The following is a 17,156-nucleotide window of genomic DNA, read 5'->3' as shown; positions in this document are numbered from 1 at the left end:
TTGCCCTTTTCTTCCATGAACTGTTCAATTTCTTCTTGTAAATCAAAGAAACGCCTCAGCACAGCACCTCGGCTTAACCATCTTACCTCAGTGTGGTATGGCAGGCCATAGATGTGGTCTTTCTCTCTGAGAAGGCTGTCAAACTGACGGTGATTCAGGCTTCTGGATCGGATGAAATTAACAGTTTGGATGACCACCTTCATGACGTTATCCATCTTTAATGACTTGCAACACAAAGCCTCCTGGTGCAAAATACAGTGAAAAGTCAAAAAATCACGTCCTCCATTTGCGGATTGCACTTTCTCTCTGAACTTTGTCACAACGCCTGCTTTTTTCCCGATCATTGAGGGCGCACCATCTGTAGCCAGGCTGACAGCGCGGGACCAGTCCACTCCGACCCTGTCCAGCGCGCCGACGAGTGCGGTAAAAATATCAGCTGCTGTCGTTGTATCTGTCATCGGCACCAACTCCACGAACTCCTCGGTGACGGTCAATGTGTCATCAACTCCGCGGATGAAAAAATGGCCAGTTGTGCAACATCTGTAATGTCCGTGCTTTCATCAATTGCAACCGAAAACGCAATAAATGACTTTACTTTTTGCTTCAACTGGCTGTCCAAATCCACTGAAAGATCGGAAATCCTGTCTGCAACTGTGTTTCTTGTCAGGCTGATATTTGCAAAAGCCTGCCGCTTTTCAGGGCACACAATCTCCGCTGCCTTCATCATGCATGTTTTTACAAATTCACCCTCACTAAATGGTTTTGAAGCCACTGCGATTTCATTAGCAATGAGGTAGCTAGCGTTCACTGCATCGTCACTGATGTCTCGGCTGTGAGTAAACACAGACTGCTGTTTCTTCAGACCCACCAACAGTTCATTCACCTTTTCTCATCTCCGCTGTCCTTGAAAGTTGTCATATTTGTTGGCATGAAGACTCACATAGTGGCGACGAAGGTTATATTCTTTCAGCACTGCAACATGCTCTGAACACACCAAACATACAGCTTTCCCATTCAATTCCGTGATTAAATAGGATGACAATTTTTCTTGGAACACTCTGCACTCTGCGTCCACTTTTCTCTTTTTTGACAGAGACATATTGGGGCAATGAGGGTGCCAAAGCACATAATGTTAAAAGTAGAAGCCGTAATAAATATCGTGGGCAAAACAAAGTAGCTCATTGGCTGCACGTGCTTGACCTACTTGCTCTGCCCCGGTATAAACAGTTTGCTTGCTTAACACAATTGCTATTGCGCCATCCAGTGGATGCAATTGGAACAGCAGTTTATTTTCTAGAAAAATTGCAGCGCATTTTTATACTTTCCAAAAAAAAAAATCTTTTTTTTTTTTCAAAATCATCTCGCGGGCCGGATTAAACCCGTTTGCGGGCCTGATCCGGCCCACGGGCCGTACGTTTGACACCCCTGTTCTAAGGCCTCTCCATTTAGTTGGGGTAGACTGTACGACTCTCCTGCCATTGTTGGGATCAAGGGCTTTGACACATCTCACTTCACACGTCAGTGCTAATTGAAATTGTATCTCTTTGTAGCAAGCTTAAGCTTGGTAGCCTTAGAATTCAGTCCTTATAATATAAAATATATCATTGTAATGAATTTTCCTTCTTGGTTTTTGAAAGTGAAAAATAGCTTCATACTAAACATTACTCACTCAGTTCCAGGTTGGATGGTGTTTTCAGGTTTCTGTTTGTTTTCCAGAGCATTTGCTGTATAGTTTGAGAATAGTAATCCTTGGTAGTAGAAAGCTTTCCAGGTAATTCCGTCCAAAATCAGGTAATAGGTTTGGAGTTTAGGTTTGGAATGAAGGTTATGTTGTGGAGGGTAGCATCCTGTATATGTCCCTGCCAAAAAATCCTACTTTATCTAACTCTAAATCTATATCTCTCTCTCTCTCTCTGTGTGTGTGTGAAATGTGAGCTAGCTAAAGCATAATCACCTACTTTCATTGAATATGGGTTAACTCCATTTTGGGCTCTTTGGAAACCCTGTGGTGGAGGTGAATTGAAGAAATCCTTGGCCCTTTGGAAACCCTGTGGTGGAGGTGAATCGAATAAATTCTGGGCCCTTTGGCAACCCTGTGGTGGAGGTGAATTGAAGAAATCCTGGGCCCTTTGGCATCCCTGTGGTGGAGGTGAATTGAAGAAATCCTGGGCCCTTTGGCATCCCTGTGGTGGAGGTGAATTGAAGAAATCCTGTGCCCTTTGGCATCCCTGTGGTGGAGGTGAATTGAAGAAATCCTTTGGCCATTGGCATCCCTGTGGTGGAGGTGAATTGAAGAAATCCTGGGCCCTTTGGCATCTCTGTGGTGTAGGTGAAGGGAAATAATCCGATAGGCAGGGAGGAGGTGGAGTAGGTCTGGCCTGTGGAACTGAAGTTTCTATGTCTTTCTGTCTTTTTTTATGTTGCTGTGTTAGATCCCTCAGTGGCTTATTTTTCCGCGGTGGTGGGGCAAACTTGGAAAGGACATAAACAAATAAAATAAAATCTATTAATTGTATTTGTCAAATGCACCGAATACAACAGGTGTTGACCTTACCGTGAAATGCTTGCTCACAAGCCCTGAACCAACGATTACGTTTTAAGAAAATAAGTGTTAAGAAAATATTTACTAAATAAGCTAAAGTAAAAAAAAAAAAACATATAAACGTGAGAATTGCTGATTGCAGTTAAAATACGACCGTGATGTACAAATTAAAAGGGACAGTTTGGCGTGAGTTGCCTACGTCAAATCTCTGAAGAGACTCAGCTACCACTGGAGAGATGGGCCGTTCAACCACGATGGGCTCCACTGGATGTGGAGGGAAGAAATCCTGTGCGCCTTGGCATCCCTGTGGTGGAGGTGATTTGAAGAAATCCTTTGCCCTTTGGCATCCCTGTGGTGGAGGTGAATTGAAGAAATCCTGTGCCCCTTGGCTTCCCTGTGGTGGAGGTGAATTGAAGAAATCCTGTACCCTTTGGCATCCCTGTGGTGGAGGTGAATTAAAGAAATCCTGTGCCCCTTGGCATCCCTGTGGTGGAGGTAAATTAAAGCAATCCTGTGCTCTTTGGCATCCCTGTGGTGGAGGTGAATTGAAGAAATCCTGTGCCCCTTGGCCTCCCTGTGGTGGAGGGAAATAATCCGATAGGCAGGGAGGAGGTGGAGTAGTTTTGGTCTGTGGAACTGAAGTTTCCATGTCTTTTTGTCTTTTTTTATGTTGCTGTTTCAGACCCTTCAGCTGGTTTTCACTGGTGAAGAGATGGGCAGCTCAAACATGACAGGCTTCACTGGTGGAGAGATGGGCAGCTCAGCCACGATGGGTTTCACTGGAGGTGGAGGGAAGAAATCCTGGGTCCTTTGGCATCTCTGTGGTGTAGGTGAAGGGAAATAATCTGATAGGCTGGGAGGAGGCAGAGTAGGTCTGGCCTGTGGAACTGAAGTTTCCATGTCTTTCTGTCTTTTTTTATGTCGCTGTGTTAGATCCTTCAGTGGCTTATTTTTCCGCGGTGGTGGGGCAAACTGGGAAAAGACATAAACAAATAAAATAAAATCTAATTGTATTTGTCAAATGCACCGAATACAACAGGTGTTGACCTTACCGTGAAATGCTTGCTCACAAGCCCTGAACCAACGATTACGTTTTAAGAAAATAAGTGTTAAGAAAATATTTACTAAATTAGCTAAAGTAAAAAAACAACAACATATAAACGTGAGAATTGCTGATTGCAGTTAAAATACGACCGTGATGTACAAATTAAAAAGGGACAGTTTGGAGTGAGTAGCCTACCTCAAATCTCTGAAGAGACTCTGCTACCACTGGAGAGATGGGCCGTTCAACCACGATGGGCTCCACTGGTGGAGAGATGGGCCGTTCAACCACGATGGGCTCCACTGGATGTGGAGGGAAGAAATCCTGTGCCCCTTGGCATCCCTGTGGTGGAGGTGATTTGAAGAAATCCTTTGCCCTTTGGCATCCCTGTGGTGGAGGTGAATTGAAGAAATCCTGTGCCCCTTGGCTTCCCTGTGGTGGAGGTGAATTGAAGAAATCCTGTACCCTTTGGCATCCCTGTGGTGGAGGTGAATTAAAGAAATCCTGTGCCCCATGATTGGCTTCACTGGTGGAGAGATGGGCAGCTCAGCCACGATGGGCTTCACTAGTGGAGAGATGGGCAGCTCAGCCACGATGGGCTTCACTGGTGGAGAGATGGGAAGCTCAACCATGATGGGCTTCACTGGTGGAGAGATGGGAAGCTCAACCATGATGGGCTTCACTGGTGGAGAGATGGGCAGCTCAGCCACGATGGGCTTCACTGGTGGAGAGATGGGAAGCTCAACCATGATGGGCTTCACTGGTGGAGAGATGGGCAGCTCAGCCACGATGGGCTTCACTGGTGGAGAGATGGGCAGCTCAACCACAATGGGCTTCACTGGTGGAGAGATGGGAAGGTCAACCATGACAGGCTTCACTGGTGGAGAGATGGGCAGCTCAGCCACGATGGGCTTCACTGGTGGAGAGATGGGAAGCTCAAACATGACAGGCTTCACTAGTGGAGAGATGGGCAGCTCAGCCACGATGGGCTTCACTGGTGGAGAGATGGGAGGCTTAACCATGATGGGCTTCACTGGTGGAGAGATGGGAAGCTTAACCATGATGGGCTTCACTGGTGGAGAGATGGGAAGCTCAGCCACGATGGGCTTCACTGGTGGAGAGATGGGAAGCTCAACCATGATGGGCTTCACTGGTGGAGAGATGGGAAGCTCAACCACAATGGGCTTCACTGGTGGAGAGATGGGAAGCTCAACCACAATGGGCTTCACTGGTGGAGAGATGGGAAGCTCAACCATGATGGGCTTCACTGGTGGAGAGATGGGCAGCTCAGCCACGATGTGCTTCACTGGTGGAGAGATGGGCAGCTCAGCCACGATGGGCTTCACTGGTGGAGAGAAGGGCTATAGATAGTGGTATAGAAAGAGAAGTTTAGTCCAGAAACAACATATAATCAATTACAATGTAATAGACGCATGGCCTAAAACATATCTGTTTGCTTACTTATGAATATGCAAACCATAATAATCATCCCCTCCCTCATCATCCATTCTAACTCTGCTGTCTCATCCAACGAATAAACGTACCTGTGCCCTACTCTGTGTGCACAACAGGGTAACACAATACCACATGAAGAACTTAGATTGGTACTCCTGACACTTCTGCCATGCAATCTCTCAATCATCTCCTCAAGAGTCCCAACGCTACAGGAGAGGAAACACACCAGGTTGTTTAGAATGTGTGGAAAGAGGCTTCATACCGTGGATACGAAACAGTCTTTATATTTCAGATCTGAACTCAATCTAGGTACTCTGGGTAATCCAGGTAATCTGAAACTCCATTACATTGGTCCAACATCTCAATCAACTTCACTGTAAAGGCAGTGTAATCATAGCACTCCAATTCCCAAAATGAATGTATCTGGTGGATTGTGTAGCTGTGCAGATGTCAATGCTGTGTTAACGAACAAAGTGCTTACTTTGCAAGAGGCCAAGGGGATACTGCGAGGAATCCAGGCTGCTCCTGTGGGCTCTGCTGAGGGAGATCAGAGGAAGTAGGGAGGGGGAGATGGGCAGGAGCATCGACAATCTGAGAAGAACCAGCCTCTATTTCCCATTTGGCCCCTTGACCAGGTTGATCCTGGTCATACTTGTACGCATACTCATAGTTGTACTCGTTGTTGTTTAGGGTCCACCTCTCTGTAAAAAGAATGAGAGCAGAAGCTTGATCCTCTCATTTCCATAAAGGTATGGTAATACAATGATTAAACCAAGACCCAACAGAGGTGTGAAATGCTTACCCCAATGGCCATGTTCTTCATTCCAGTGGAAATATCCATAATCATCGGCCACGTAAAACCCGTCTGCATCAGCCTTAACAACATAATCAACATGGAGACAGTCAGGTGAGAACAACTTTAAAGAGCAAAACCTGTTATCAAAGCAAAAAAGCTGGAAGGTACAGTATAAATTGAATCCCTTTTAATGTTCTCAGAATGTATTGGAGAAAACATTATACCGAGACCTTTTAAAGCTAGAATCCTTAATTGAAACAATAACAAAGCGGACACCCCACCTCTCTTTTGGTAAAAAACTAAGGGATGGGCCTGGAGAAATATAACCACTCTCAAATTCAGACAGAGCTGGCCATCCATGATATCAAAATTACAGTTTTAACCATGTTTTAAGGTTATACAGTGTTGTTTTCATTACATTTACATTGTTTACACACATTGGAGTAAAACAAGCTTCTATTTTGGGTTCTGATGGGGTACATATGACAGTTGAATTAAGATCATGAGGCATTTATCATTATATTCTTCAAGAATCAAATGGGTATATATCATTAACCTCTTAAGGATCGTACACTTTCTTTTGCCTAAAATGACATACCCAAATCTAAATGCCTGTAGCTCAGGACCTGAAGCAAGGATATGCATATTCTTGATACCATTTTAAAGGAAACACTTTGAAGTTTGTGAAAATGTGAAATGAATGTAGGAGAATATAACACATTAGATCTGGGAAAAGATAATACAAACAAAAAATCATGTGTTTTCTATATATTCTTTTGTTCCATCATCTTTGAAATGCAAGAGAAAGGCCACAATATAATAATGCTGTTTAGGCGCAATTTAGATTTTGGACACTAGATGGCAGCAGTGTGTATGCAAAGTTTCAGATTGATCCAGTGAAGCGTTGCAATACGCTTAGTCTGCTAAATGGTCTGCTAAATGTCTGCTAAATGAACTGGAGTGAGTTTCTTAAAAGCCTTGTAGCTACCATTGTAGTTTATTTCTAGCATGACTATCTCTGTGCAGCTGGGTTTTCAAGATAAATAAGGTGTGATGTTAGCTAGAAGGCTTTCTGGAAATGCACATTTACATTTACATTTACGTCATTTAGCAGACGCTCTTATCCTGAGCGACTTACAAACTGGTGCATTCACCCTATAGCCAGTGGGATAACCACTTTACTATTTTTTTTATTTTTTTAGGGGGGGGGGGGAAGGATTACTTTATCCTATCCCAGGTATTCCTTAAAGAGGTGGGGTTTCAAATGTCTCCGGAAGGTGGTGAGCGACTCCGCCGTCCTGGCGCCGTGAGGGAGCTTGTTCCACCATTGGGGTACCAGAGCAGCGCACAGTTTTGACTGGGCTGAGCGGGAACTATGCTTCCGCAGAGGAAGGGGAGCCAGCAGGCCAGAGGTGGATGAACGCAATGCCCTCGTTTGGGTGTAGGGACTGATCAGAGCCTGAAGGTACGGAGGTGCCGTTCCCCTCACAGCTCCATAGGCAAGCACCATGGTCTTGTAACAGATGCGAGCTTCAACTGGAAGCCAGTGGAGTGTGCGGAGGAGCGGGGTGACGTGAGAGAACTTGGGAAGGTTGAACACCAGACGGGCAGCGGCATTCTGGATGAGTTGTAGGGGTTTAATGGCACAGGCAGGGAGCCCAGCCAACAGCGAGTTGCAGTAATCCAGACGGGAGATGACAAGTGCCTGGATTAGGACCTGTGCCGCTTCCTGTGTAAGGCAGGGTCGTACTCTCCGAATGTTGTAGAGCATGAACCTGCAGGATCGGGTCACCGCCTTGATGTTAGCGGAGAACGACAGGGTGTTGTCCAGGGTCACGCCAAGGCTCTTCGCACTCTGGGAGGAGGACACAACGGAGTTGTCAACCGTGATGGCGAGATCATGGAACGGGCAGTCCTTCCCCGGGAGGAAGAGCAGCTCCGTCTTGCCAAGGTTCAGCTTGAGGTGGTGATCCGTCATCCATACTGATATGTCTGCCAGACATGCAGAGATGCGATTCGCCACCTGATTATCAGAAGGGGGAAAGGAGATGATTAGTTGTGTATCATCAGCGTAGCAATGATAGGAGAGGCCATGTGAGGATATGACAGAGCCAAGTGACTTGGTGTATAGCGAGAATAGGAGAGGGCCTAGAACTGAGCCCTGGGGGACACCAGTGGTGAGAGCACGTGGTGCGGAGACAGCTTCTCGCCACGCCACTTGGTAGGAGCGACCGGTCAGGTAGGACGCAATCCAAGAGTGAGCCGCGCCGGAGATGCCCAGCTCGGAGAGGGTGGAGAGGAGGATCTGATGGTTCACAGTATCAAAGGCAGCAGACAGGTCTAGAAGGACAAGAGCAGAGGAGAGAGAGTTAGCTTTAGCAGTGCGGAGAGCCTCCGTGACACAGAGAAGAGCAGTCTCAGTTGAATGACCAGTCCTGAAACCTGACTGGTTTGGGTCAAGAAGGTCATTCTGAGAGAGATAGCAAGAGAGTTGGCTAAAGACGGCACGCTCAATAGTTTTGGAAAGAAAAGAAAGAAGGGATACTGGTCTGTAGTTGTTGACATCAGAGGGATCAAGTGTTGGTTTTTTGAGAAGGGGTGCAACTCTCGCTCTCTTGAAGACGGAAGGGACATAGCCAGCGGTCAAGGATGAGTTGATCAGCGAGGTGAGGTAGGGGAGAAGGTCACCGGAGATGGTCTGGAGAAGAGAGGAGGGGATGGGGTCAAGCGGGCAGGTTGTTGGGCGGCCTGCAGTCACAAGTCGCGAGATTTTATCTGGAGAGAGAGGGGAGAAAGAAGTCAAAGCATAGGGTAGGGCAGTGTGAGCAGGACCAGCAGTGTCATTAGACTTAACAAACGAGGATCGGATGTCATCAACCTTCTTTTCAAAGTGGTTGACGAAGTCATCCACAGAGAGGGAGGGGGGGGGGGGGTGGGGGGGGGGATTCAGCAGGGAGGAGAATGTGGCAAAGAGCTTCCTAGGGTTAGAGGCAGATGCTTGGAATTTAGAGTGGTAGAAAGTGGCCTTAGCAGCAGAAACAGATGAAGAGAATGTAGAGAGGAGGGAGTGAAAAGATGCCAGGTCCGCAGGGAGTCTAGTTTTCTTCCATTTCCGCTCAGCTGCCCGGAGCTCTGTTCTGTGAGCTCGCAATGAGTCATCAAGCCACGGAGCTGGAGGGGAGGACCGAGCCGGCTGGGAGGATAGGGGACACAGAGAGTCAAAGGATGCAGAAAGGGAGGAGAGGAGGGTTGAGGAGGCAGAATCAGGAGATTGGAGGGAGAAGGATTGAGCAGAGGGAAGAGATGATAGGATGGAAGAGGAGAGAGTAGTGGGAGAGAGAGAGCGAAGGTTGCGCCGGCGCATTACCATCTGTGTAGGGGCAGAGTGAGTAGTGTTGGAGGAGAGCGAGAGAGAAAAGGATACAAAGTAGTGGTCGGAGACATGGAGGGGAGTTGCAGTGAGATTAGTAGAAGAGCAGCATCTAGTAAAGATGAGGTCAAGCGTATTGCCTGCCTTGTGAGTAGGGGGGGACGGTGAGAGGGTGAGGTCAAAAGAGGAGAGGAGTGGAAAGAAGGAGGCAGAGAGAAATGAGTCAAATGTAGATGTAGGGAGGTTGAAATCCCCCAAAACTGTGAGGGGTGAGCCATCCTCAGGAAAGGAACTTATCAAGGCGTCAAGCTCATTGATGAACTCTCCAAAGGGAACCTGGAGGGCGATAGATGACAAGGATATTAAGCTTAAATGGGCTAGTGACTGTGACAGCATGGAATTCAAATGAGGAGATAGACAGATGGGTTAGGGGAAAAATTGAGAATGTCCACTTGGGAGAGATGAGGATTCCTGTGCCACCACCCCTCTGACCAGATGCTCTCGGGGTATGCGAGAACACATGGTCAGACGAGGAGAGAGCAGTAGGAGTAGCAGTGTTTTCAGTGGTAATCCATGTTTCCGTCAGCGCCAGGAAGTCGAGGGACTGGAGGGTAGCATAGGCTGGGATGAAGTCAGCCTTGTTGGCAGCAGAACGGCAGTTCCAGAGGCTGCCTGAGACCTGGAACTCCAGGTGTGTGGTGCGTGCAGGGACCACCAGGTTAGAGAGGCAGCAGCCACGCGGTGTGAGGCGTTTGTGTAGCCTGTGCGGAGAGGAGAGAACAGGGATAGGCAGAGGCATAGTTGACAGGCTGTAGCAAATTGCTACAATAATGCAGAGGAGATCGGAATGAAATGAACTAAACATCTGGGAAAGGAGAGAGTAGGGCCTCCCTCACCACAACTCCCAAATATAACTCTCCCAACTTCCACCTCAGAAACTATAATTGTTTCACTGAAACACCCGAATAAAACTCTCCCAACTTCCACTTTAGAAATTAGAATTGTTGCAAACTACAGCGGTTCAATGTTTCAAGGAATAGACTCAACTTACTTTATTCAGCTAGCTAACTATGATGCCATAGCTAACTAGCATGCTAGCATCCAATAACACACCCTTGGTAAGTACAGCAGGAGTTAAATGCTTGCATTACCTTTGACTTTTCAGGTGTCCGCATTGACCTCTGCTTGGTTTTGGTCAGAGGCTGTATCAAGGAGACAGGTGGAGGCCCTCGACTGTCAACAAACAGAACTTCTCTTGCATGTCCCATGTCTTTCTCCTGTTGACTGGGTCAGAAACAACACCAATAAATGTATGTAGCATGTTTCCTGCAGTCAAATGACCAAATTGCCCTCTAGTGGCCTCATCGGTGGAATGTTATTAATATTTTTTTTATAATTTCACAATTCACAACAGTATTTCAAAAAGCCAGTGGAAAATCATGTGTTTCTCTGTCAAACGGTTTTGTAATATTTCAGTCTTCTGTGATGTGTAATATTGGGATGCAAACTCAAAATGTAATACAATTCAACTCTATATCTGACATGGTACAGGTGTCTTCTTTTTTTAAAGCCCATAACCATGTGTGTGAGGTGTATACTTTTGTTTCAAAGTAGATTTGTTTAAGACTACCAAGAAACACTCTGCGTGACCCTGATTTAGCCCACTGCAGTAAAATTTCAATAATAAACTTTTATTGCGGGTCCAGGCAGAAGTAAACATGGGAATATTTGATCCAAAGCACACACATTGAATGGATTGGAAACCAATGCATTTTGATATGACTGCAGTTCCCTTGCTTGATGAATCATTAACTTATTTCAGTCATAACACAGGGGAGTAAAACTCGTCCACTGTCAGTGATGGAGTACACCCATTTTCTCATGGGAACTGAATCAAAAATTATATTTTATATACAGACTCGAAACAAGAACAACCTGTTTATCAGTATAAGTGACTGTGTGTGGTTTTGAGTCTGTAGCCCAAGACTAAACAAAGAAGTTAGCCATGAACAGAAATCAATGGAACAGAAGGGTATCATCATCATTTGAATCGTGCAGAAGAACCATATATGTGAATTTTTTGAAAAATGTAGATACACAGAATGCATCATTATAAAACATTTAGAAAAGAAAATGATTCAAGTATCTAACAACCGTAAAAATCCTAATGTGGAATATACACACTTAAAAACAGATAAATATTTGATTATAAGAAAATGGAACAGTATGCACTTGTATGGTTCTTCACTGCAAGGGTTCATTTTTATCTCTCTAAATGTTTGTACAATTTCCATTTTCAAAGTTTGCAGATGGAGAGTTTCAATACAGTACATGTGCAGCACTTGGTCTCTCTCTCAGCAGTTGCTCTATGAAATGTGCGTAACCACTTAACAATCACGTTTCCATTCTTATCAGTAAAATAAATATATTTGGCTCAGTGCATTAATTGATGGAACTCACAATGACACCAAATAACAAGCAATAATGTGATACAAACCAAGAAAACAGGAACTTTGCTGACCATATATATATATATATATATATATATATATATATATATATATATATATATATATATATATACAAATAAAAGACTGGTATATATACCAGTCTTGTCATTGTAACTATGACCTGGTAAAAGTGACATAATTCAATATAATGTTTGATGAATTAACCTGTAACATTTCAAAATGGATCTGAGATACCTGAGAGCCAGGTGGGGCGAGGAGGACCCGCTGAGGGTGCAGACGTAGGGTTTGGAATTGAACTGGGAGATGACCACTTGTAGAGTGACCTGGGACGTGTCATACTGGAACGGCCTGAATGTGACGGTCACCTCCACCTTCCCATTGGCTGGAATCACTCCTAGAATCACACACAAACAAAGGATTATACCGGTCTTGAATGTAACGCATTTGTTAAAGGAAAACAATACGTAGGCCTACCTAAACTCAACACTTCAATACCCTCAAACCATGGGAAACATAGAGAGATACTTTTTCAGACATCTCTACCCAGTCTGAGTACTAGGCTATTTGCGTAACCCCGGAAATCCATCATCACGCATTGCCTGGAAAGCATCACCATCCATGCCAGAGACAAAACAACACAGCTCCCCCCTGTGCTAGATGCACTGAGTCCCTGACTGCTTTGTGTCAAGGTGGCAGTTGCAGACTATGAGCATCTTTCCACAGTAATTCAGACACAAGACATGATGGTGATGTTGAGGAATCACAGGTCAGGGCTAGGTAATCAGCTAATAATATTACATGAGTTTATACAGGTGAGTCTGGGTCTCTGGGAGCCAGCAAAAAATGTTTTATTTGGTTCAAAGTTTTAACTAATCACCTCAAGGAACTAACACAAAAACATAGCTGGAACCTTATTGTGAACCAGAAATTATCCTACCATCAAATATATTAAAAAAAATTGATACATATCTGGCAAATAGACTCACAGGATTAATACATTAATCAAATAATATATACCTACTGTAGATAGAATAATACAGGGGTTTTCCTCACTGTCTGTCTGAGTGAGCAGGTAGGATGTTGTTGCTATCTTGTTAAGGACTGTGTTATTACTACTTTATTCAGTGGCCTAATGTAAAGTGCTACCAAGTCTGCTGATTGGAGTTACCTGACAGGGGCTGGACCGAGAAGGCCTTGTGTGGCTGGATGATGTACACCTGGAACTCAAAGTCAATGGGACAGCTGCAGCTCAGAGGGATCACATGGCTGACACTGGAAGGTCAAAGACAGGTCAAAGGTCAAAGATAACAAGCATATACACCAGTCAAAGTTTGGACACACCTACTCATTCAAGGGTTTTTCTTTATTTTTTTACATTGTAGAATAATAGTGAAGACATCAAAACTATGAAATAACACATATGGAAACGTGTAGTAACCAAAGAAGTGTTAAACAAATCAAAATATATTTTATATTTGAGATTCTTCAAATAGCCATCGTTTGCCTTGATGACAGCTTTGCACACTCTTGGCATTCTTTCAACCAGCTTCATGAGGTAGTCACCTGGAATGCATTTCAATTAACAGGTGTGCCTCGTTAAAAGTTAATTTGTGGAATTGATTTCCTTCTTAATGAGTTTGAGCCAATCAGTTGTGTTGTGACAAGGTAGGGGGAGTATACAGAAGATAGCCCTATTTGATAAAAGACCAAGTCCATATTATGGCAAGAACAGCTCAAATAAGCAAAGAGAAACGACAGTCCATCATTACTTTAAGACATGAAGGTCAGTCAATACGGAACATTTCAAGAACGTTGAAACTGGTTCTCATGAGGACCACCACAGGAATAGAAGACCCAGAGTTACCTCTGCTGTAGAGGATAAGTTCATTAGAGTTACCAGCCTCAGAAATTGCAACCCAAATAAATGATTCACAGAGTTAATAATAATAGACACATCTAAACGTCAACTGTTCAGAGGAGACTGTGTGAATCAGGCCTTCATGGTCGAATTGCTGCAAAGAAACCACTACTAAAGGACACCAATAATAATAAGAGACCTGCTTGGGCCAAGAAACACGAGCAATGGACATTAGACCGGTGGAAATCTGTCCTTTGATCTGGAGTCCAAATTGGAGATTTTTGGTTCAAACCGCCGTGTCTTTGTGATACGCGGTGTTGGTGAACGGATGATCTCCGCATGTGTAGTTCCCACCGTAAAGCATGGAGGAGGAGGTGTTATGGTGCTTTGCTGGTGACACTGTCTGTGATTTATTTAGAATTCAAGGCACACTTAACCAGCATGGCTACCACAGCATTCTGCAGCAATACGCCATCCCATCTGGTTTGGGCTTAGTGGGACTATCATTTGTTTTTCAACAGGACAATGACCCAACCCACCTCCAGGCTGTGTAAGGGCTATTTTACCAAGAAGGAGAGTGATGGAGTGCTGCATCAGATGACCTGGCCTCCACAATCCCCCGACCTCAACCCAATTGAGATGGTTTGGGATGAGTCGGACGGCAGAGTGAAGGAAAAGCAGCCAACAAGTGCTCAGCATATGTGGGAACTCTTTCAAGACTGTTGGAAAAGCATTCCAGGTGAAGCTGGTTGAGAGAATGCCAAGAGTGTATAAAGCTGTCATCAAGGCAAAGGGTGGCTATTTTAAGAATCTTAAATATAAAATATATTTTGATTTGTTTATCACTTTTTTGGTTACTACATGATTCCATATGTGTTATTTCATAGTTTTGATGTCTTCACTATTATTCTACAATGTAATTTTTTTTACAAATAAAGAAAAACCCTTGAATGAGTAGGTGTGTCCACACTTTTGACTGGTACTGTATATCACACAGCCCCAGAGAGAAAGGACAACAGCCTACATGTTCATTGAGACCTACAATAAAATGTAAAGCTAAATCAAATTCAGCCAGCCACTCAGTTCAAAAGACAATCATTTTTATCAAGAGATAAAAATGCCCTCCTATAAAAAATTGTGGAAAGTGGATTGTGTCACAATCTGTAAAATGTAAATAATTATTATATTGTATCTCTATGGCCTTACATATGTTTATATTTGGATTTTTTTAAAAGTATTCTCTTTCCAAGTGTATTGTTTTGACTGAAGATTGTTGAACATGCAAGACAAATACTACTGACCCTAGCATATACCCCAGCATACAGCTTACTTAGAGAACTACAATTAGCTATCTACTGTGCAAATGGACTCTAATATATTGACTGCTCACCGCATCGTTAGTGTCAACAGAGATTATTAAAAACCAATGTTTATGATGCGTTACATGACCATAATAACACACTGAGTTTATTCCTCAAACAAGCCTTTGTTGCCACTCATCATGTTTATCTGGCAGGCTAATTCAGAAACTGGTGCACTTAGCAACTACTTAGCAGACTAGGCTGTAGCTGTAGCCTATCCCTTACGGAAAGAACATATGAATTTCACATGTGAAGTGTTCCAAAAACACATGTTTTCATGTGATCATATGTGATCTTATGTGAAGTTAATGTGATAACTTGCGACAACATTTAAAGTAACATGTGATAAAATTAAACTACACGTGTGGAAACGTGATCATATGTGAAGTGTTCCAAAAACACATGATTTCACATGTGAAATTATGTGTTTTTTCTGTAAGGGATTTGAGTGGCCATGCAACTCATGTACAATCCTCTTATGAAGGTTCATTGGTGGGTTTAAAGACTATTCAAAGGGCAAAGATGCACAGTGAGACACGATTGTCCACTTCACCTCACCTTTGGCCCAGTGGGACAGCTGGTATGGTGATGTGTGTTGGGATGTGCAAGTCATCGATGATGGGGTAGGCATGGACTGGTACCTGTAAATTCTCTTCCCCCTGGAGAGAGATTGAGAGAGAATAACAATGCTCCCTGATGCATTCATTTCCTGGAGTTCTAAACAGGAGGGAACCTCCTAGCAGTAAGTAGACTGGTTCCAGATCAGTTTGCCATGGAGTGACAATGACCTTAGAAGTTTGCAAGACAGCACAAACAGATCTGGGACCAGGCTTACCATGCAGCAACTATGGAGAGAAACGTTGACAACAAACAACATGTGATGCATAAACACAGCAAATCCCTCTTTTGATGGACAGTTGAATAGATTAGAAGTAGAAGTTGAAGAGAACACTGTCAGGCATGACGGCATGCGAACTTGATTAGAAATTAACATAGCACTGGATTCCAACCTTGCAATGAACCCGAATACAGTCGTAGAAGTAGCGCCATTCTTTAGGACAGAAGTGTACTTTCCTTGTGTAGGACAGTCCGGGGACAAGACGATGCTGCATAGAATATCAAAATGGAGGAATTAACCATTAACACTGACACGCATACGAATCAAAGATCATAGACGGAATGCATAACATGACATCAAATAGTAATAAACAAACACCTTTTTTAAATATTTCGTTTGGAAGTGCTTTGTTTGGGTGGGGATAATGTGAATGTTGATCACTTCAGATGATATGTTGATAAGTTTCTGAGGAAGATTAAAACAAAGATGAATTACATGACGCCTTGTATAAGAATGTACTGGTACATGAAGTGCATATATCGGCAAAATCCATCTAAAGTCAGTGCTTTGTCTTTTGTTCTCTTGGAACAGTCAACACTCTTTGCTTCACTCACCAATGTCCTCTGATAATCCTTCCCCAGTTTAAACCCACTGAAGTGAAGTGCTGAGGGTTCTGCATGGATTGCACTGTTGCTCTTGAGTTTGGTATAGGTTTCTGGAAAGTATAATATAAATGAGATGTCTTCACCATCTGCTTAGTCCCGTGTGGCTCAATTGGTAGAGCATGATGCTTGCAATGCCAGGGTTGTGGGTTTGATTCCCATGGGGGACCAGTACGGGGGAAAAGTATGAAAATGTATGCACTAAGTCGCTCTTGATAAGAGCATTTGCTAAATGAAGTAAATATTAAAACCCAAAACAAGTGGAAAATATTATCAAACGCCTGAGGAACCACACACTGCATAATGTAGGCTACGGTAACTCAGATAGCATCATGAGCATGCATATTATAGTTCTAGCCCTAGCGCTCTACTACAATAAACATATTATTCTTGACTGAATATAGCCTGTTAAATATATGACTGAGATGTATCAAATTGTTTAAGTGTAAGGGTCCTACGGGTCTCTAGTAGGTGATGAGGGACATTAGAGGGACTTATTTTTGTGTCCTCCACCAGTTGGCACAGGGGAAGAGGGGTCTTCTTCCTTTGACTGTCTGTGAATGTCTCTGATGCAGAGTGTGCCACTTCCATCACTTCTCCATTAAAAACAGGGCTGAAGAAGATAGCAAACAATATCACAATTCATATCACATCAGATATGTAACGTTAAACGCTTGTATTTCAAAGATGCAATGTTGTCCATATGATAATGAAAATAACCAAATGACACAAAGCTAGCAAGCCAACTTTGTGCATGTGCA

General features: G+C 43.8%; 1 protein-coding gene and 1 pseudogene across 2 annotated transcripts; both read right to left on the bottom strand.

The window, feature by feature from the left end:
* Positions 1 to 2,568: 2,568 nt before the first annotated feature.
* Positions 2,569 to 5,623, bottom strand: LOC311112481 (annotated as a pseudogene). The gene is made up of 4 exons: positions 5,521 to 5,623; positions 3,783 to 3,886; positions 3,105 to 3,514; positions 2,569 to 2,577 (listed from the first exon to the last, which is right to left on the bottom strand). The product of its transcript is annotated as an uncharacterized misc_RNA (transcript).
* Positions 5,624 to 5,703: 80 nt separating this feature from the next.
* On the bottom strand, positions 5,704 to 16,412 carry LOC311112480 (cilia- and flagella-associated protein 221-like; the record flags this gene model as incomplete). Its single annotated transcript, XM_084155616.1, has 7 exons — positions 5,704 to 5,740; positions 11,911 to 12,070; positions 12,845 to 12,948; positions 15,454 to 15,554; positions 15,906 to 16,001; positions 16,112 to 16,198; positions 16,386 to 16,412. The coding sequence occupies 7 exons, from the start codon at positions 16,410 to 16,412 to the stop codon at positions 5,704 to 5,706; spliced, it is 612 nt and encodes a 203-aa protein (XP_084011742.1).
* Between the last annotated feature and the right edge of the window lie 744 nt (positions 16,413 to 17,156).

Source organism: Coregonus lavaretus (assembly GCF_964263955.1).
Source record: "Coregonus lavaretus genome assembly, chromosome: 38".
Lineage (NCBI taxonomy): Eukaryota > Metazoa > Chordata > Actinopteri > Salmoniformes > Salmonidae > Coregonus > Coregonus lavaretus.
This window is presented reverse-complemented; position numbering and strand designations above follow the sequence as displayed.